Below are 22,158 nucleotides of genomic sequence, written 5' to 3'. Positions count from 1 at the left end.
TTACATCTAAGGAATTGTAGCTAATAGTGAAAGCTCAATTTTATTAAGCACAAGGATGTATGTTACACACTTTACAAGTAAAATCTAAAACCTTTGAGGTTGGTACTGTGATTAATCCCCCATTTAATCAATAAGGAAACTGAGTCCTGGAGTGATTAGGTAACTTGGATGAGGTTTTCCAGGTAGAAACTGGCAGAGCCAGAATTCTAACTTCATTAGGGTGACTAGAGTAACTTCAGTGTCTGCACTACTGTGCTTATGTAGGAGACCCCTTATATGCACTTTCACCTTCTGTGGTTTCAGTTTTTTATAGTTAACCAAGATCTGGAAGCAGATAATCCTCCTTCCAGAAGCCTAACGCTATAACATGATGCCTACATCATTTACCTCACTTCCTTGCATTAGAAGGCATTTTCTCTCTCACATCATCAGAAGAGAAAGATGAATAGAGTACAATAAGATATTCTGAGACAGAGAGACCACAGTCACGTAATTTGTATTACAGTATAGTGTTATAATTGTTCTGTTATCATTAGTTATTAATCTCTTATTGTGCCCAGTGTATAAATGAAACTTTACCATAAGTACATGCGTATACGAAAACACATGATATATATAAGATTTGGTACAGTCTGCAGTTTTAAGCATCCACTGGGGGTCTTGGAACATCTTAACCTGCAGATAAAGGGGGACTATTATACCACTTTAAAAGTCAAGGCTGCAAGTAGTATATCTATATGTAACATAATTATTATATATCATATATAATAATATAAATAGGTCAAATGAATAGAAATCATGACTTTGTCTTAACTCCCATGTTCTAATTTCCTTTCCTTTTTCCTTTAATAAAAATTATTTATTTATTCTAAAAAAAGAATTGGGAAATTTTAATTTAAGAGTCCAGTAAATTACCAAACACCCCTGAGAAAACCACAAGAGCTGCATTCTCTCACAATTTGAGCTATATTCTCTTATTAAATAGACCTCGGTGACTGTTTCAGACATTCAGTGAAGTTGTAGCTTACTAAACAGTGTTAACAATGGTGTGGAGAAAAAGCTTTGTGAGGTAAATTTGTAGACATAAGCTGTAAAATGAACTAAAATATTAATATGAATTCTAAAAAGTATTCATGAAGTATTCATTATTTTTCACCCAAGACACAAAGCCAAGACCACACCTAGCTTATTCAAAAAGAAAATCAACATTTTTCATATTTTTCTGTTTTTCAATTTACATAAAGTAAGTTGCTGGCCACAAGGCTTCAAATATTTCTGTTCTCATTTTAAAAAACGTTGCTATTATAAAAGAGTGGTTTGGCTGAAAGCAAAGCAAAATAAAACAATACTTCATATACAACAAAGCAATGATGAAATTCCCATTCTTACTTGATTAAAAGTACATTCCATTTTAAGTAAAAAAGAAACAGTTACCCTATAGCATTTAGAAATAATATTTTTATTAAAATTTTTAACTTTCAGCATGTTCAACCTTCCAACTCCCCATGAAGTTATTTGAGTATTGAAAGACTTATATCATAAAACTAATAATCCGCCCAACAATTTGGTTTTAAAGCATATAAGCTAAATGTAGAACATTTTACTTATTTTTATGGTATCTCTGCAATCTATGCATAATCTGTGTAAACTAGAATTATAAAAAAAAATTGTCCATTGGCATTCTTTTGCCTGTTTATATTCAATGTTATTTTTGTATTTTACTTACCCAAAGTCAGTTTTCTTTTAGCAATTATATATATATATATATATATATATATATATATATATATATATATATATTTTTTTTTTTTTTTTTTTTACTATGTACAAACAGATACACAGATACATAGAAATATATTCCATTTGGGTGACTTCTTTTAATTTGTCCTCATCCATTCATTCATTCAACAAATGCTTGTTAATGCCTAATATGTGCTTTGTCACTGTAGTAAGTACAAGGAGTTTTTAGCTTCTATAAAGCTATGGCTCCATTAGTAAATATTTCAGATATTTCAAGAGAACATTTTTGTATGGACAGAACCTTTAGCAAACCCCAGAACACATCCTTTAGGTGACTGCCCCATTCTGCTGGCCTTCCACACACAATTTCACAATAATCTGCAGCTAGTAACTGAGATGCTCTCAACAAATGTTTTAGAAAGATTTTCTGTCTTTTCTTTAGCATTAAACAAACACTGGTCAAGCCCCTGTATGGTAAGCTCCATGCATATGGAAAAAGACTTAAATTTCTACATTCAGAGTAAAGTCATGAAATTTACTGGACCCTTCAATGAGCTAATAAGAGGCAGCTCTGTGAGGGTGCTTCTAAATAAACGTGATTTATCTGAGTTCGATGGTATTTGAAAAGAGAGACTTTTTATCAATGCTTAGTATGATTCTGAATAAACTCTAAATGTCACAGAACTTTTACTTATGAGGTCATTAAGGGCTGCAAACCTCAGCTCTTATATAATAATATAAATAAGTCTAATGAATAGAAATCATGACTTTGTCTTAACTCCCATGTTCTAATTTCCTTTCCTTTTTCCTTTAATAAAAATTATTTATTTATTCTAAAAAAAGAATTGGGCAATTTTAATTTAAGAGTCCAGTAATCCATGGTTATCAGATTCAAGATCATTATCTATTAAAACTATTTCACCCATTGCATCCTATGCTTTATGAAGAATTTTTGGGAGCATTTACTTTTTCATATATATATTTGATTTTAGACTCAATTGAGACTCACCATTGTTTATACTACCTGGGGCCTCAAACTATCTGATAAAGCCTTAAAAGAATTTAAACCATGAATCAATTCAATATTCAAAAATTTTAAAATTTTTCCTGTGTTCAAGATTCTGACATTATATTCACAATATTAAAAGTTTTGGTGAATATTGCTTGGATTAATGAAAATGTGTTATTTGAGCCTCCATCTGATGCTTGAATTCCTTTTATAATAGCCCAGAGAAACACCAGTAAAATTGTAGTTGGATAAAGGGAATTTTATGCGAGTGCCTTAAGAACTCAAGGAGTTTATTCTGCAAATTTAAAATTTTTTTTTTCCAAATCAAAGTCCCACTCTACAAGAAGAGTTTTCTCTTAATGACAGCCTGAAGCTCAAGAACATGAGTAGCAAGTTAAAAAGAGGAAAACTACAAAACAGTTTCTTTGAATCAATAGCCCCTAGGCCTACGAGTAACTCACCAAATTCCAAAGAGTTTCTCAATCACACTTAAGGGACTTTAAAGAATTATCTATATTTTCTTTTGAAGAATTATGAATGTTTTAAACAACAATAAATCAAATATAGAAAGACTTTTAAAATTATAAGATTTTATCCTTATAATTTCCTAAAACCTTTAATAGCCACACACATTAAAAACATCCAACCTCTCAAGTTCAAATAAAAGAGCTGAAAATTAGTTATTAGTAGTTGTTTCTGAAATCTCTTTATCTTTTGACACAATACTGAAAGGAAATACTAGCTGTTTGACACTGCGTTTTAAATGAATGCAAAAATAATGAAAATCACCATGTTGCTATTAACACTTATGCAATGAGACTCACCATATTCTTTCAGAAGCCCCATGGAAGAGGAGGTCATGGATTTTAAGGGCAAGCCAATGTTGATGATGTGGGTGGCAACTGGTGAGACCAACAATCTGTTTCCAAAATATAAAGTTAGAGCTTTGAGTGATTTATAGTCCCTAAAAGAGCAGTAAGCTCTCTACAAACATTATTGAAAATATACATTTATATATCATTATAATACATGATAAATACATAATATTTATTAAATGAAGACAAAATAATACCAAGTTTTACTGGCTCTGAACATGGATAACAAATAGGAACATTTGCTTTCTAAATGAAAACAAAATCAGAAAAATGAACAAGCATCATATCTACTTCTTCTCTGTTTTGCAAGATTTTAAGTAACATGTTTTCCTATCATGACTTGGCGAGCTTCAGCCAAATCAGCTGAATCAAAAACTATGGACCACATAGAAATTTTAGAAAATGTACATAAGAAAAAGGAAGAAAATAAGAATTATCCCTAATTCACCACCTTAATATTTTGGTCATAACTGTAAACCCTTAAATGCTTCCTAGGAGCTAGGTACTATTCTAAGCCCTGCCTATGTCTCCTCACAACAAGACTCTGGATTTTACTATGATCACACTCATTTTATAAATGAAGACACTAAGCAAAGGTTAGGTAGTATATAGCTCAAATTATCCCAGCGAGAAAGGGGTGGAGGCAGGATTTGAATATAGGCAGTAGGCCTTCAAGAACTAAACTACTTATTACTATTTTATACTAACTCCATTTGTCATAATTAACACGTGTAATATATTTCATACCTTCTCTATATTTATGTGCACATAAATATACATGAATTTTTTAGCTTATTTTTTGCAGTTAATATCATAAATATCTTTATTTGTAAATGTACAAAGAAGTACATTGTCATTTTGACCCATCACAAAGCATTCCACTGTATAGGTTTAACATACTGATGGTTTATTTACCAGTCTTCTTTTGCTGGATGTTTGGGTTACTTCACTTTTTTGGTATTTATAAACAAGGATGAAAATCTATTAATATTCATATCTGTGAACCTGTCCAATTCTTTATTATAAATGCCTAAAATGGAATTGCTAATTCAAATGTTATATAAATGTTATAGAAATATTTAGGATTTTAAGACATTTTGCCCATCAAAAAACTAGAGTCTATGAGGGAAAAGTCTGTGGTTGTTCTGTTTGGAGTTTTACACTGGCATAGAGTAGACACTCTATAAATAGTAAATAATGACTGATTTATAGGATCCATTAGTCTAGCTGTTACTCATGTTGTCACACCCATGCAGTTGGCTGAAGAACTGAGATATGGCTAGTATGACAAAATTATATTGTCAAGGGAAAATATGAAAGGCTTGAGTATACAGTCAGCTTGGCAAAACTCCATTTCAAATTCTAGAATTTATTTGTATGTCACCAAGAATGGGGCCATGATACACTGATCAATCGCAGTTTCCTTTGCTCTCTTCCATCTTGCCCATGGCTAAATATTTAAGTCCCCAAATTAGGACTATTGATTGCATTGTTCAATGGTTCCTATTAATTAAAGATTTTAACAGAAGTAGACCACAGTTCATCCACTTAAGCAAAATATTTTACGAACATTCAGGCATTCAGGTAAAATGGCAGGGTCATTTTAACATAAATGTGAAGTGCAATGAGAGATTCTATCAGTATTTTATAATCTCCTCATTTTATTATTAAATTGATCAGAATAGCCTAAATATAAATAGTCATGTAACACATAAGAAACTCCCAATGATCACAAAACTAGGGGAAGAAGTCCAGGCTCATTTGCTTGGATTACAGAACGCATTTACAGAACTGCAGTTGTCATGGCTTCAAATGCACCAAATATCACATACTAAAATAAATAGCTCTAATAAATAGGTGCATAGTAAATTAACTTCCTTGATGGAAAATTAACATTTAGAATGTGCTCACATTTATCATTATTGTCATAAAAAAGTATGTTAATGTATGGGAATCTTTGAAGTTAGAATTCAAAGGTACAATGAAGAACTTCACGTCTTTAAACTTAAATCTGGAAATGCAGAACTAGTTGATTTTGTTTTCCCTCCACAAATCAAACATAGAGAATCCTGCGGAAAGGAAATCATACACTTATTAAGATTGTATTTCTTCATGTATTATCTGAAGAAATTTCTTTCGTTGAGCTAATATTTTTTATGGTCTACCTAAAAATATTATATGTCACCTTAGATATTAGAATTTTCCCAAGCATCTTCAGGAGAATTGTAAGTAGTTTATACACAGCTTCCCTTATAGGGGTCTATTTGTATTGAACAGAAATCTTCCAAAAGTCTCACAAAGAGTTGAGCAATTCATGCTAATTAGTGCTAGGGACTGTCTCTGTGTTGTCAACAATCCCCTACCGGATTTCTGACTGATTCTGCTTTCCTTTCTGTTGCTTATATCCTCATTGCTAAGTTTCTTTTATCATTAGTATGTGGTGAACTAGACTGCAATAAAAATTTCACTCTAATGACATCTTATTGGCCTAGCTAACCACAGATTTTCTAACACCCTGAGTCGCCACGTCCCAGAACACTGATTTGTCTTCCCTTCTGTATTCCCACCCCACTTCCAACACTAATGAAATGAAGCTAACCGCTAAGGTAGGAAACAAGTTACTGCCATAAGCTAGCTATAAATAAAGACAAAGCAACCCTGGTGGATTGAAGTTCAGGCTTTATGTGCCCCAGGCTGTCACTGGAAGTACATGTACTTGCTCTTAATTTCGAAGGGTGTTGCTCTTCCTCATTAAGGAGGACATGTTTTCATTAAAAATGGAGTGTTAGGGTGTCAAGCAACCTTTATCTTCCACCAGTTGCAGAAGAAACAATGCTTCGAGAAATACTTGACTCTCCTGAGAAAGACATACTGAAAGATATTCTACCTGATCGGATTTATTATTGAGGAGTGTGCCTCATGTCCTTGAGTCATTATTATTCTTTCTTGAATTTTTGGCCCCATCTCAATACACTGAAAATGGTAGGTTTTCAGATTAGTTCAGTTAATGTTTCCAGCTACTAATGGCTTACTTGAAATTCTAAACTATTTGGTTAAATTGGTCTGCTAACTGTTCTTTTAGCAGTTAACCACTCTGCTAGACAAACCTGGGTCTTGGCTTAAGTAAAGGCTAAAAGTAAATTTTTAAAAACGAGTAAATTCCCAATACAAGCATTTCTTTTCTATGCAATTAATATCTTCCCCTACCAAACCCTCAGTCTTAGAACTGTACATATATTCCGTTCTCCCAAATTTGAATATCATATTATATTTAAGCCACGGAAGTGGTTACTTGTGAGCATGAATCATTTACTGTTAAACACAGTTTGCCAGATAAATGTTGGAAAGTCCATGTTACTCTTAAGAGCCAAGGCAATAATTTCTCAATTTTTTATTATTTACAATTGTGCCAATTACCCCAAATTTCTGACAAGGTTACATTGTGAAGTAATGTAAAACAACCCACTGAAAAATACATTTTAACAGAGCAGTATTTACTTTCTACATGTATAGTGTTCCTACAAAATGTGTTCAAGGGCCTTTAAAGGTTCTGTAGCTCTAAGGTTAATAGTTATGTACATAACTATAAAGTTATCTTGAAGATGATGTCATTTAGTGGAATAATTCAGAAAAGTAACTGCCCCATCTCCACACACCTTTGGAAAGCAGAAGCAATGCTCAAAATGCCTGTCCTGAAACTCTGCTCTATAGGATCAGCCTCACCTTCTGTTGGAAAAAGACTAACTAAATTATTAAATTACAAAAGAAAAATTATAACTTAAATCTACCCTATAATTGCTGCAGATGAGTTATTAAAATTCTAAACTTATGTACTATTATCATAAAATATGGCATTTTTCTCAAGAAAGCCACAAATTGGATTTGAGCTTATGCACTGTAAAACCCAGATGGTCTGCTTAACTACTCAGACATTCCCCCAGTTCAAAAGTTAATTGAACTGAAAACTAAAATTTTGATAATTGATATGCTTTGAGGGACTCAAACAGAAGGATAAATTAGCCTCATGCATGGAGTGTTAACAGACTTGAGAAACCATGACAATTGGTCAGGAAACATTGGCACGGTAGAATAAAACTATACATTTTCTATAGGATATAACCAATTACACATTACCTGGACTTCCCATGGTGCTGATGCTTTTCTTTCTCCATTTTTTTACCCACTGATTCAATATTTGTCACTATTTTACCCAGTTTAACTTGTTCTGGAATTAAAAAAAAAAAGTTTTAATTGTATACCATTTGTTTTCAAGTTCTAAGTGCATTTTTTGAATTAAATTGCAAATCACAGATTTTTTAATAACAAGAGAAACAACATTTTTCAAACAAATTACTAACACAAAGATACTCTAAAAACACATCTGAGTGTTTTTTCTCACCCCATGCTCCTCAGATGTTTTGCAATTACTAAAATTTAGCACTGAAGGTATAGAGTAAATGAACTGCATATATCAGAAAGGAGATAGCTCCCTAAGAAATGTCTGCAATAGTACAGCACATACCAATGAACACCAACAGTCTCATTTATATACATCAGCATTATTATCATCATTATCATCATAAGGCTTAGCTTTTATAGGAGAGTCTGCTATTTTAAAATAATTTAGCAATCATTAGTTAATGTAAATAGGAACACTCATCAACCTATTGAGTAAGACTGAAGTCCAGAAAAGGCAAACTTCTGCTTAAAAAAAAAAAAAGTAGCTCTTAGAGTCTAAATAGAAATTTACATAAATATATTTAAGTACCTATTACCTTCTATTATGCACAGATAATAGGGCTAACAGAGTTTAAAACATCAGAACAAAATATTAAGTTGATATTTATGAAGCACTTTCTCGCTACCAACTCAGGTATGTTAAAGATATATTCATGACACAGGGAACTTATAAAATGAAACCCTCTGCTTTGGAAATATTTGCAAACTGCTTGGTGTGTTAATACTAACAAACAGAAGAGCACAGTTGACCACATTATGTCAATTTAGATTTAAAATATATAACACAGAATATAAAAATTTTGGAGAAAAGGAAAACAAAATGTTAAAATGTATGGACTATTTATAATATACCAGAAGGGTTGTTTAGCATTCCCTGCAAACATCTCACACTACAGCCTCAGAACTAGTTTTGGCATTTTCGTTTGTTTGTTTTCGGTGAAGCATAGTGATTACTTTTTTACACGGGAGGAAAGTAGCCTACCCAAACTCTGGTAAGTTAAAAGGTGCTGAGCCAGAGCTCCAACCTGTATCCCTAGGAGTGAAAAATTCCTCCATCACTATTGCCCAACAGCTTAGGAGGCTCAGGTGCCTAATCAGAGAAAGAGGGTCATTTCTGACTTGCTTATTACTTTGGAGAATGACTAGGGAACTCTCAAAAGACACACTTTATATAAAGACATGTGGCAGACTGAGAAACATATTAAGATGCAGAAGTAGAGAAGGAATTTTTAAGTTTGAATCTTGAAAATATTTGTCATATGCTGTGTGCTAATTGCTATAAATGGGTTACCAGATTTTATTCTTGCAAGTACACCATAAATTAGGTTCTGTTCTTCTCCCCATTTTACAGATGAGAAGACTGAAGCAGAGAAGCAGAGACTAACTTCCCCAAGGTTACAAGGCTAGCAAGAGGTAGAATCAATATGCAAACCCAGGTGGGCAGTCTTTGGAGCTGCATTGTCAATCACCGTGACACTCAATATGCATCTTATTTTATTTAATTCAGGAACATCTACTTAGTGAAAACTGTGCTAACTCCTAGAGAGGGGAGACGTAGGATATACCAATTAATAAGACTTGACTGCCATTCTCAATGGACAGGATGACTAACAGCAAAAATCACTGCAGAAAAGCAAAGGAGAAAAAGGGTTAAGAAGGAAAGGTCATGGGATGTGTGATCCAGAGATCTGAGGAGTGAATTTTACAGTGATGCTAAAGAATGCTTTTGTTACTATAATAATTAATAAAGCAAAAGATATGGCATTTTTGTTGTTTTTTAAAGATTATTATTATTGTTTTTAGTAATCTTTACACACAATATGGGGCTTGAACTCACAACCCTGATCAAGTGTTGTATGCTCTACCAACCCAGCCGCATATGTACCCCTATATGCCTATTTTGAAAAAAATCTGTTAAAAACTCTAGCCATAATCCATTTAAATGTTAAACTAAAATCCCCCTATGGTAACATTTAACTAAATCATGTTAGGACTGCATCCAAAGTTAAAAAAAAAAAAAAAAAATAGTTGTATCCCTTAAAGAAAAGGGAGATTTCTAGAAAGGCCCTTAAAGCATATAAAGAATTCAACACTACTTCTAATTAGTTTACTAAACCTTTGGATGGGGAACCAGACTATTGTGTGACTTTAGGCAAATTATATCATCTCAGAGTTCCCTTTACATAAAATCTAGTCTCTAAACCAATTACACCAAACTCTAGAAATCAGTTCTGGAATCTAAATTATAAATCACCTCTAATTAGAATAATTGGTAAATAAGAGACAAACAGGAGACTGGGAAAAGAAAATGCAGGTAAAATAATAAATGTGGGTTTGTTTGTTTTATACACTTTATATACATTATTTAATCTTCTCAATAAAACCATAAGGTCGGCACTACCATTATTTTCATTTTAAAGAGAAATCCGAGGTACACATAGGTCAAGTAATTCATCTAAGCTTACCTGGTTGGTAAGCGACAGAGTTTTGTATCCAGGTAATCTGTCCTCAGAGTCCACACAATCAACTCCTTCACTACCTTGTCCTCCCTGGACAAGCTTAGCAAAATTAAGCAAAATCAATATGGGGCTTTTGTAACGAAATCCAACATACGGAGCATAAGGCATGAGAACTGTCAACCAAAGGGTTCTGATCCTTTATACTATTTACCACACTTCGCTCAGCTTTCAGCTGGAATTGACCACTCCTTCAACTGGAATCAATCATTCAACTTCCTTCACTTCTGACTCTTTCACCTGTCTCCTTTGAGGACTCATTTTGCTTTGACTACCTCCAGCTACTGCGTACGCACCACGGCTCTTCCCTTGGCTGTCTTCTGACCATTTACTTGAATGCTCTGGTCCATGCCCATGGTTAAATTTATCATCTAAATGTAGATGCCTCAAATATCTATGTATCTTGCCCAGACCACTCTCAAATGCCAAATTTGAATAACAAATAATCTTTATACACATGTCCCAAAGACATCCCAATTAACATTTCTCTCTCACAATTAATGACACTACCGTCCATCCATCTACCTGGAAGTTACTTAAACTCATTCCCCCCTCAACCTTCATACAATCAGTCATTAAATCCCTTCCTTCTCTTCCCACACACTGCCTCAAAGCAGACCTTTATCATCTGTCCTCTGAACACTAATAGCCTCTTCCCTTGAATTCTTGCCTCCATACATGATACCCTCCAATCCGTCCTCCTTACTTTCCATAAGTAATTTTTGATTTTCAAATTATGGGACTTTAAATTATCATTGTCATTTTTTAAATTTAATGTCACTGCAATCAGAGAATATGATGTATAATTTCAAATTCTTTAAAGTTTACTTATAGTGTGTAGTTAATTTTCATTATGCTCCATATCTGTCTGAAAATGTATATTCTCTCATTGTTGTTCTATATTGATTTAATAAATTACACTTCTTAATGTAGTTGTTTACATAAAATTTTATAAACTTACTAATATGTATATGCACACACATATATATCTGTACATGTATATATGTATATATATAATTTTTTTTGCTTTACCATTAGAAAGTAAGCTACAAACAGTATGATTTTTCACGTTTAAATATTTCATCACATAGCTCCTAAGAACAAATATATCTCCTATACATTCACTATACTCTATGTATAAATACACTCTGAATTTCTAAAATTACTACAAAATGTAATATATCTAATTAAAATGCTACATTAATTAAATGTTTAAGTAATATTTTCATATATTGAATTAAATAAAATATAGTATTGAAATTAATCTCATCTGTTTCTCTTCACCTTTTTTAGTGTGGCCACCAGAAAACTTTAAATTACACCTATGATTTGCATTGTCTTTCAACAGGACAGCACTGACTAGAACATTCCTCCTACCCTTTTTCATCTTTTTTGACATTCTTGAAGGCAATCTGAATTCTTCCCACTATTTATGACTGAATTAAAATTAAATATTTTTGACAGGAATAGTACAGAAGTGGTCCTACTACATCACACCAAAAGGTGTTACTAGGGGCACCTGGGTGGCTCAGATGGTTTATCATCTGCCTTTGGCTCAGGACTATCTTCAGGTCCTGGGACTGAGCTCCACATGCCGCTCCCAGCTCAGCGGGGAGTCTGCCTCTCCCGCTGCTGTGCTCTCTCCCTCTCTCTCTCAAATGAATAAATAAAAAGTTTTTTTAAAGGTGTTACTAAATTTAATCATTTGATTAAGGTGGCCACTATCAAATATTTCCATTATAAATGCACATTTTCCTCTTTGTAATCACTAAGTAATTTCTGGCTGATACTTTGGCTGTTCCCCAACCATCTTTCATAAAAACATGGTTCAGCACCCACTAATAACTCTTGCCTAAGTCAGTTATCTCGGTAATTGGAAAATAATGTGTGTTTTTTTAATAATTCTGTGTTTTCTTCTCTATTTATAAACTAGCATTAATCTGTAAAGGAGAGATTTTCTTCTTTGTCTTTTTCTTTCTTTTTGGGACACATTAATTCTATTTTCATTTAGTGTGTTATAACCTACTCCCATCATCATTCTTTTTCATGCTCATAATGTCAAAATCAGCCAGTCAGTTTCTGTACAATTTGACATATCTCCATTAGCCTTTGAACATTCCTTCCTTTCTGCCACAGTAAGAGTTCTAGGCTCACTTTGTCCTTCCCCTGTCCCAGACCTGGAATCATGCCTCCAAGGAGCAGTGGTCATGATCTCTTCGATAATTACTATTCTCCCCCTTCTCTAGTGTTTCTTTATTAGAAAACTCTAATTAGGGCGCCTGGGTGGCTCAGTGGGTTAAGCTGCTGCCTTCAGCTCAGGTCATGATCTCAGGGTCCTGGGATTGAGTCCCGCATTGGGCTCTCTGCTCAGCAGGGAGCCTGCTTCCTCCTCTCTCTCTCTGCCTGCTTCTCTGCCTACTTGTGATCTCTGTCAAATAAATAAATATTATCTTAAAAAAAAAAAAGAAAATGCTGATTAGATTTGTATTAAGGTCTCAATATATACTCTAGAGCTCTTAATCTTTCATAGCGTCCATCTCTTTGTTCTTCCTTTTGTAAATTCCTTTCTTAGGGTACCCTTTCTAGTTTACTAATTCTACCTTTAGCTCTATTAAATCTATATTTAAAAACATACTAAACTTATTTAAGTTAGTATATATTTATTTCTAGAAGTTAACTGCTTTATCAAATCTTCTTGAACATTTTTATTGTCTCTAGTTCATTCATATTTTTATACTTTTTAAACATATTAAGCCTACTTATTTTTTATTCTATTCTATCAGACAATTTTATTATCTATGGTATTTTTAAATCCAATTGCATTTTGAGAGAACTGGAGGGCGAAATTTATCACTCAGAGTGACTATTTCTTCATGCATTTAAAATTTTTTGGAATTGTAAACTCATATTCTGTAGGAATGGGAATTATTTGCAACCTGGGATTAAGATCCATTCCTCAAGAAATGATTTGTTTTTCCTCCAGGCTGCTGAGAGAAACTTCAATTCACAATAATGTTAAACTAATCTCTCACTTAGGGATTTCTGAAATACTGGTAATGTGGATTTTGATTCAGTCCCATGTGAGCTTATTTGTGGTTATAAATCATAAGGGGAAATTTCTTGATTTTTCCCTCCCTCAGAGCCAAGGCTGAAATTGTCCTCTTTCTCTGTTATTTCCTTCTTACAAAGCAAGGCTTTTTATTTTCCTGGTTTAGTCTTTCATTAACAGCATCACCTTTTGAGGAGTCTCAGATTTGGGGAGGTCTCTGACCTGACTTCCCATCTTGCAAGTGCTATAGTTATTTTCTGTGTGCCTTCCTTGCCCATGCAAGGTCCAATGGTAGCCGTGAGCCACCAGGAACATGCAGTAACTACCAAACTACCAGGAACAGAAGTTGGACTCTGTCCTAAGTTTAGATTTGTTCTTCTGTGTTGTTGTTGTTTTTTTTCCATTTTGGATTCTCAAGTGTTTGATTTTAAAAATGTGTTTAATGAAGGAATGCCTGATATACTTTCCTCCATTTTGCTAGCCATTCATATTTCAAGACTCAGCTCCTCGGTCTATCTTAACATTGAAACAAATTGCAACACTCATTGTTTACTTGGCCCACCCTCTCCTTATTAGTCTGTAAACTTTCTTAATGATGTGAACTGAATTTATCCCGTTGAATCCTTGGCACTTCATTTCAATATTGAACACGTTCATCAAACATTTGTTATATGAATCAATAAATAAAATATTGAACATCTTATTCAATTACATAAAATTTTAATATTGCTAATTTATGTTTGTCAATATAAAGGATTAATTTCTTTCCATTTTTTTCTCAGGTATGGTAGACACTATGTACGTTCTCCTTCAACTGATCCTCATTTCTCCCCTAAATTTCATAAAGAATCCCTATTTCTTCCTCTTCCACAAAAATGAACAAGCAAGCCCAGAAGCTCTAATTCAGGTGGCTAAAAGCAGCCAATCTTAAATACATAAGCTAGATCAATGGAAGTTACCAGGAGCTAGGTATTTTTGTTTTGTTTTGTTTTGTTTTTAGAATTTAGAACTTTAATAATTCAGAAACTGGATACTGTACAACGGAATGTATTCCCCTGGTGTTTCCTGGTAGAGACTGGACAGGAACTTCCAAGAAAACCTTAAGAAATTTTATATCGTGAAAATAGTTGGGCTAGAAGAATTTTAAGGTATCTTCAACACAGAGACTTAATAACACTAAGAAAGTGCTTCACACGGATTATTTCCAGATCCTATTCATTCAAAAAATGAAATTTTGGATTTTGTAAATTGAGTAATTATAAAATATTTTTCTCAACTTTCTCTTTTTTAAGATCCACTATTTAAATTATATTCAATTTCATATGAACTATAATAAAACTTAAAACTTAATGTTGCAAATTTATAGACAGGTTCATTAGTCAAGAATGACAGATTGCAATTTACTGACATTTCACATTCTAGTGTGTGGGCTGGGTGGATGTCATATGATTTTCTACTGTTGGAATTTCTAGCACATGTGTGTTATATAGAATGCCAATTCCTCCCTAGATTGTGAACTGTTTCGTGGTCTCTTGAGGACAGGGGTTGTGTTTTTATACAACATCCACTTATTCAATCATTAATTCAACAAATATTTACCAAATGCCTCTAACGTGACAGGCAATCAGCTAGGCACCAGGGATGCAAGATATAATGTGAGGATTATGAAGGCTATGTCCTAGGGAATTCAATTAACTGAATAATTAATTATACAAATAATTGAGTAATCCCAAATGCAGTGTTATAAAAACTTATTTCCATTATCTCATACATTTAAGACAAGGAATTATGAGGCTATTGGTGGACAGTTAAAAGGAAAGATGGAAGTAGAAGCAAGATTTCACTGATTTGAAATAAAGTTATTAGAGATAATAAATGTAGATTCTCCCTTTGAAAAATGCAGTTTGAGAGGGAGGAGAGGGGTGAAATGACCATCACAGAGACATAAGTTTGAGAAAGAATGTTTTGGTGTCAATATATTTTTAAGATGGAGAGACTCTAGGATGCTTATATATTATTGGAAAGGACAAGGCAGAGACATAAAACAAAGAAATAATATGTAAGAGATGAGATAAGTTCCTGGCAGGAAGGGAAGGGATGAGATAGAATTTATCCATAATCTAGAGAAAATAGGTATTTTCTTCTAAATGAAGGTGGATAAGATTTTAGGTTGTTATGAATAAGTTTTTAGAGGGTTCGCCATCAAGACATTTATTTTCTACATGAAGTAGAAGGCGAGGTCATTTACTGGGAGAGGGGTATAGAAGTTTAGTATAGAAGGACAGAAGGAATCTTCAGGAGAATGGCAACAATTTGAAATAAACAGTAAGTGGGATGGGTAAACGAACTGACCAAGGTCAAATAAAAGGCTTTAAATTTGATTACCTCTCACTCAGTCATCATCACAGCTATCACTTAAAAACAAAACAAAACCTTCTCCTTGTTTTATAGGAAAATGTTAAAACTGACTATCTATACATACGGTTTACACGTCCTCACTCCACTTACCCTCTGGTCCATTCCCAATATGGTTTGTATGGTCACCATATCAAGGACACAATGACTTCTGTGCTATCATGCCCACTGGATAAATCTGTCTGATTTTTACTGGGCCTTTAGCAGCACACAATGGCAGTGGTGACTCTCCTATGAAGAGATTATGTGATGCTTTCTTCTGGTTTTGCTCCTACAAAAACTAGGCTGTTCATGTTCAATCTCCTTTGCTGACTCCGTCCCTTTTATCAAACCTCTAGAGAATGGAGTGCCTTGGGTTTACACTTGGGTCAATATCACTTGTCCCTTAGGAGACTTCATCCAGCTCCTTGGACGAATTATGTCCACACACCAATGACCAAAACATTATTCTCTATACCACACCCGTCCTCAAAATTTCACTCATGTATATATCTTACATGTAAACCTGCATTAAGTATCTCAAATATTTTTAACAGAGCTTTTGATTTTCTCCCCCAAACTGTTCTTTCTTTTATTTCCCGTGTGTGTAAATGACATTGCTTACAAATCAGAAACCCATTCAAATCAGAAACTTATTACATATCACTAAGATGTATCCTCAATTTGCCCATTTCTCTCCAATTCCATTAATACCACAACAGTTATCACTTTAATGCTGCATTAAAAACCAAAACAAAAATCAGTGGATTACAAATTTAGAGTTCTCTGGCTCACAGTAACTCGACTTGGCCAGAGCATCTCTGAGTCAGCTGGCTTAGATTGGCCGGGCTTGAGGGTGCATCTACCTGGAGCACAGTCTTTTCATAGCAGACTGAGTATAAGAGACAAGTTAAACCACTAATGTATTTAAAGGTATTGCTTGCATCATGACTTCTTACCTTCTGTTGGCTAAAGCAAGCAGAGGGCCAGTCTCACAATCAGTGGGTCAGGGAAGCAGCCTCCAATCCAAGGTGGAAGAGGAAGAGAATGCATATGTGTTGAATAATAACCCTATCTAAGCCAACATTATCTTTTGCCTGGACTGAAAAATAGTAGTTAATCTATCTCCCTCTAGCCTCTATTACTTCATTTTACACATAGAGGTCAACATATTTTGTTTAAATGTAAATCTGATCATAACACTTGCCTTAAAACCAAAAATCACTGTCCACCACTCTTAAACCAAAAACCAGTTCTTCGCCATGACCTATGGACTGTACATCATCCAATTCCTCGTAATCTCTCTCACATACTTTCACATCACTATTCTTATTTTCTCTGCCATTACTCTACATCCACAGTGGTTTCCCTTCAAGACCTTCAATAGGTCAATTCCTGTCCCCTCTCAGGGCTTTTTTCACTGCCTGGATTTCTCTTCATATTACTACCAGTGATGAGCTGCAGCTGGCTTCTACCAGCTTTCAGTTGTCAGTTGTTAAATTTTTAGAAACTTTTGCAATCCAGATGTTAAACTCTTGGTAGCCTGAAATTAGCTACAGCAGCAATATTTAAACCATGTTTAATATTTAAACCATGAAAAACCAGACATGTTATACTGTTTTGTTTTTTTTTTTTCCCCAGAGTGACAGTTACCAGCGTACCACTTGTCTTCTCCTTGAGATCAGAGATCAAATATGAGTTCCTCAGAAACACCTTCATGACCTTTGCATCTAAATGTGTCCCCACAGTTTATTATATCACTCTCTTTCCTTCATTGTGATCTTTGTGTTTTGTGATTATCTTATCTGTTTTTATGCTTTTGGCCAGTCTTCCCCCAGCTGAACGTAAGCTCCATTTTCACAACTACACCATCAGTGTTAAGAAGAGTGGCTAGCATATAATAGATGCTTAATAAATACTGAATGAATGAATGAATGAATGAACAAACTTTTTTCGTGTACGTTATGAGCTATTTATTATTGGAGACATTTTTTTCCCTAACTCACAGATAGCATTATAAGAACCTCAATAATATTAATTATATAGGGGCGCCTGGGTGGCTCCATCAGTTAAGTGTCTGCCTTCAGCTCAGATCATGATTTTGGGGTTCTGGGATCAAGCTCCCGTGTTGGGGACTCCTGCTCAGCAGGGAGTCTACTTGTCCCTCTCTTTCTGACCTATGCCATTCATGTTCTCTCAACCACTGTCTCTCTCTCAAATAAATAAATAAAATCTTTTAAAAAATATTAACTGAATAAATGAACTAATTTATCAATGCATTTACTAGGTACAGATACAAAGAATTTTTAGTCAGAAAGAGAAATATGCTAGATGAGTTATCTGAATACTTCAGATTTCACTATATATTTTTGTACTCCACCCTCCTGTAGGTGTTACTATTCTCAACATAAGACCATTCAACCAACAAATGGTAATTGACCATCTCCTTCAGCCATGTGCCTGAGACCATGATGGTTATAAGAAAAGGAGAAAATGTCATCACCACTTTCTAAAAGTGTTATTAATCCCACAGTAAAGATATCCATTCATTAATTGAACAAATACCTCAAGTGCCTAGCCTAGCATGTATTAGGTACTCAATAAATGCTGAATGAACAGCCAGGAACCAAGAGCAGATTGAATTAAATGCAAAAGAATATAAAATTCTCTATGATGTCAGAAGAATACTGGAAATTAGTACATGTTTTCTCAGTAAAATGTAACTCCACTATGAGACCTCAATGTGTAAAACAGGAGTACACAATGTACTAAAACAACAAATATGTAACTATTTACAGAAATCTAAAAATACAATGTAATAATAATAATGAACAGGGAGACAAAGATTACACAACTCCAATAAAGTTTAGGACAATTTACTGAAGTATAATCAATTCAATATCTACCAGGTACAAATTATTATGTTAACTGATATGATGTTTCAGGAATCTGAATCTCATCCTTTAGGTAGGTATGGTGCGTTATTTTTAAGGGATAACAGAGAGAAGTAGTTAAGAAGACAGAGAGACCTGAGGGGAAACAAATTTGAACTTTATCATCAGTATGACCCTCAGGAAGTTATATCGTGTCTCTAAATTCACCTTCCTCAATTTATAAAAATGTATATGATGACAATAGGTTACCATGAGGATTCGGTGAATAATACATACAAAGTACTTCAGGGCGATGCCTGGTATATAGTAAATGTTCAATAAAATTAGTGGTTGTAATGTTACAATAACATGACATTGATTATAATCCATACAGGAGATGAGGCACACGTAGACATATAACATATTATAAAGTGGAGGCTACCTGTGCCATAAAATGCTACCAAAATACTACATACCAAGTACGTAAACTTTTAGGAATACCACAAATATTGAAAACAAAACACAAAATAATATTATGCTAAAGAAACATTCTTATGCCTAAAACTTTCCTATCAAGCATTCATATCTCTCTTACCTAGTCATAAAATACAATAGTACTCATTAAGCCTTTGGCAAATTAGGTAGCATACTCTCTTCTCCCAAAAGCAAAATAATTCCAGATATCCCCCAGTGAAATAGCTGAATCTCTACCAAGTAAACATCAGAGCCAAAGGCTTAACAAAATTGCCCAAAAGAAATGTGTTTCTATTGATCTTTTTGGGTCACCCTCTCCTACAAAAAATAAAACAAATGGCTAAAAAAAAAAAACCCAAACAGCAACAAAAACCAAAGAGGTGGCTCCACTGAAAAGACGCAAATCGGAGCCTTTGCTTGGGCTTACTGGGCTCTGGTCCACCTGATGTTTTGACAAAGACTGGTGTATATTTCTCATCAGCCCATCTTGATCTTTCCCTTAAACAGAATTAAATCAGGTGTCAGGAGATAATTCTCCATGAATATTTTTCTGTTTGTGCACGTCAGGGCTTTCTGAGCAACAGATTCTGGCACCTGGGTTAAAGGATATTTGAATGGCAAACAAGCTGAGGAAGTTAAAGATAGAGGTTCAGGAGAGATTAAGAGGCACCTCCCCTGGAGCCATTTATTTACATTCCAAAGAGTAATAGATACAAGGAACTTCACCTCACCTCCTTCTCAAAGAATGGATTTAGTTAACATTGATAAAGCACTTTCAGTACTTTTTTATTCTCTTGAGCTGGGGCGGGCTGGAGGACGCCCACCCTGCCTCTCTAGGGAAGGAAAGGCAAATGTCCCCACAAAAGCCCTAAAATTCATAAATCCAATGTACATGAGGCCTGGGGAAACTGAGGTGAGATGTTCTCTGAGTAATTAAAAGTCTGTCTCTGATCCAGAAATCTCATTGTTTCGTATCAAGATAGATGTGGACGGATGGACGTACAGAGGGACAGACAGGCAGATAGGCAGATAAAGATATAAAACTTAACATGAGCAGGGTTGACACCTTTCTTTCACTGATAACCCACATTAAGGGAATTAAGAAACAGACTGGAAGAGGGTGAGTCTTCTATCCAGCTCTCTCAGGTCACCACCCCTCATACCTGTTCCCTATGCTCCCTCCTCCTGTTCCAACAAAGTCCATCACTGGGTACTGACTTAGGAAACCTCAACATTAAATTCTTTTAGCTTACAGCTGGGCACACACCAAACTCTTTAGTACTAACCGTTCTGTTGCAATATCTCTCAAGAGTTTTTGAAAACTTGTTAAAAACTCACTCCTTCAGGAAATGTATCATACCAGAGAGTGTGAGATACTTAGAGGGAGAAGCACAGGGGAACAGTGAGCCAAGAGCCTGAGGCAGCTGCTCCACCACTGGCCTGGGGTAAGCCACTTAGCCTCTCAGAGCCACAATTTCCTCATTTTCAAAATTAGGGAATCATACACCTGAACATTATAAATTAAATTCTAATGCATCAAATAAGTTATAAACTATCTGCATAGAAAGCACCGAGTGTATAAGCACTCAGAAAACAGGGGTCTGTTGCTGCTGTCATTAATGTTTATATGGGCTCTTTTGCTTTTCACAGAGACAAAGCATCAATTCCCCCGCATTTGACTTATCTAACAGGACTCCTCTACCACTAAGGAGGACATTATCGCCAGGGAGAAACTCTCTCTCCTTCCCATTGTGTCTAACCTAGAGAATATAGGAGGCTTTGCTAATAATCCCAAATCTCGCTGAACAGGCTTCCAAAAAGTGAGGCATTAAAAATTCATGAACTGAGCCTCAGAAGCAAGTAAATAACTAAGGACACTCTAATATAGGCCCTGAATTCGATTTTGAGGACTCACAGATCCTATTTGACCCTACCTAGAACACTGTCTGAAGAAGTCTTGAAAGGGAGCAATCATCAGGAGTAGGGGACAGATATACAGACAAACCAATGTAAAGCTAACAAAATTCACGTTAGGAAGAAAAATACAAGCATTCATGGAAAAGCCTAAAATACCACCGCCCTTAATCATAACCATTTAGTAACCTTGACAGGGCAAGGATATTCATTTATAATCTTACTCCTCACAGCAGATATTCCTGGGGTGAGAGGAGTGTGATTACCAGGGCAGGCCTGCTAAACATAGAAGGTGGTAACTTTGAGGCATTAGGGAGTGTTTCCAAATGGAGAGTGCATTATTTATTAATTTTTGTAGCATTAATCATGTTGCATCTTGCAGTGGTGTTGTCATTTCTCTTGCATGCACACACTGAATTACTGAGCAGTGCTGTGCAATGTGTCTCACATGCTCTGGCACTTCCATTTCATACTTCACAGTTTTAGTGTCACTTTGAGGTTTGAAATGTTTCACAGTTATTTGCTATATGTGGGTGCCAAAAAAAAAAAAAAGTCAGCCTATATCGCTGAAAAAGATACTACAAGAATAGAAAATAGTTAGAGTCAGATGGGAATGTTTGTCCCATTAACATTCAGAACTTTATCAAGAATCAATTTACTTTTTATCAAAATCTAATTTATACTTTACAGATGCATGGGTGCCTACAATTATTTTGCTCACCACATACACTTCTTACAAAGTTGAATATAAACTTTTATTGATAGATAAGATTCTATAATTAGAAATTGAAAACACCCTACATCTTTTCTAGCCTACCACTTGCCCATATGCTCTAACGTAACAAACCTCAAATCCTCAATCCAGTCACCTGATCTAATCCAGTATAAATACTAAGTGAATGTCTATGTATGTATCTTGACACATGTTTCTGTGTGAAAGTCACTCTATTTAAACAGAGGTAGAATCACTTATATCTGCCATAAATATAAATGCGTGAAGACTGATCATATACTGAACAATAGATGGACTGGCATCTACAAATAATGACAGGTATTTTCCTACCAATTTTTGTGC

At 34.6% G+C, this 22,158-nt stretch overlaps 1 protein-coding gene across 1 annotated transcript in view; it reads right to left on the bottom strand.

Annotated features, from left to right (window-relative positions):
• The window catches only part of IQCM (IQ motif containing M), a 268,148-nt gene that overhangs the window by 136,107 nt on the left and 109,883 nt on the right, over nucleotides 1-22,158 (bottom strand). The window contains exons 7-8 of the mRNA XM_045078405.1: nucleotides 7,759-7,849; nucleotides 3,574-3,668 (exon numbers count right to left, since the gene is read on the bottom strand). Coding sequence (XP_044934340.1) covers nucleotides 3,574-3,668; nucleotides 7,759-7,849 — 186 coding nt within the window. The remainder of the gene's footprint in view (nucleotides 1-3,573; nucleotides 3,669-7,758; nucleotides 7,850-22,158) is intronic.

This window comes from Mustela putorius, unplaced genomic scaffold (genome assembly GCF_011764305.1).
Source record: "Mustela putorius furo isolate JIRA1106 unplaced genomic scaffold, ASM1176430v1.1 tig00000242_pilon_pilon_pilon, whole genome shotgun sequence".
NCBI classification, from domain to species: Eukaryota; Metazoa; Chordata; class Mammalia; order Carnivora; family Mustelidae; genus Mustela; species Mustela putorius.
The sequence above is the reverse complement of the archived record's forward strand: the minus strand, read 5'-3'. Positions and strand labels throughout refer to the sequence as shown.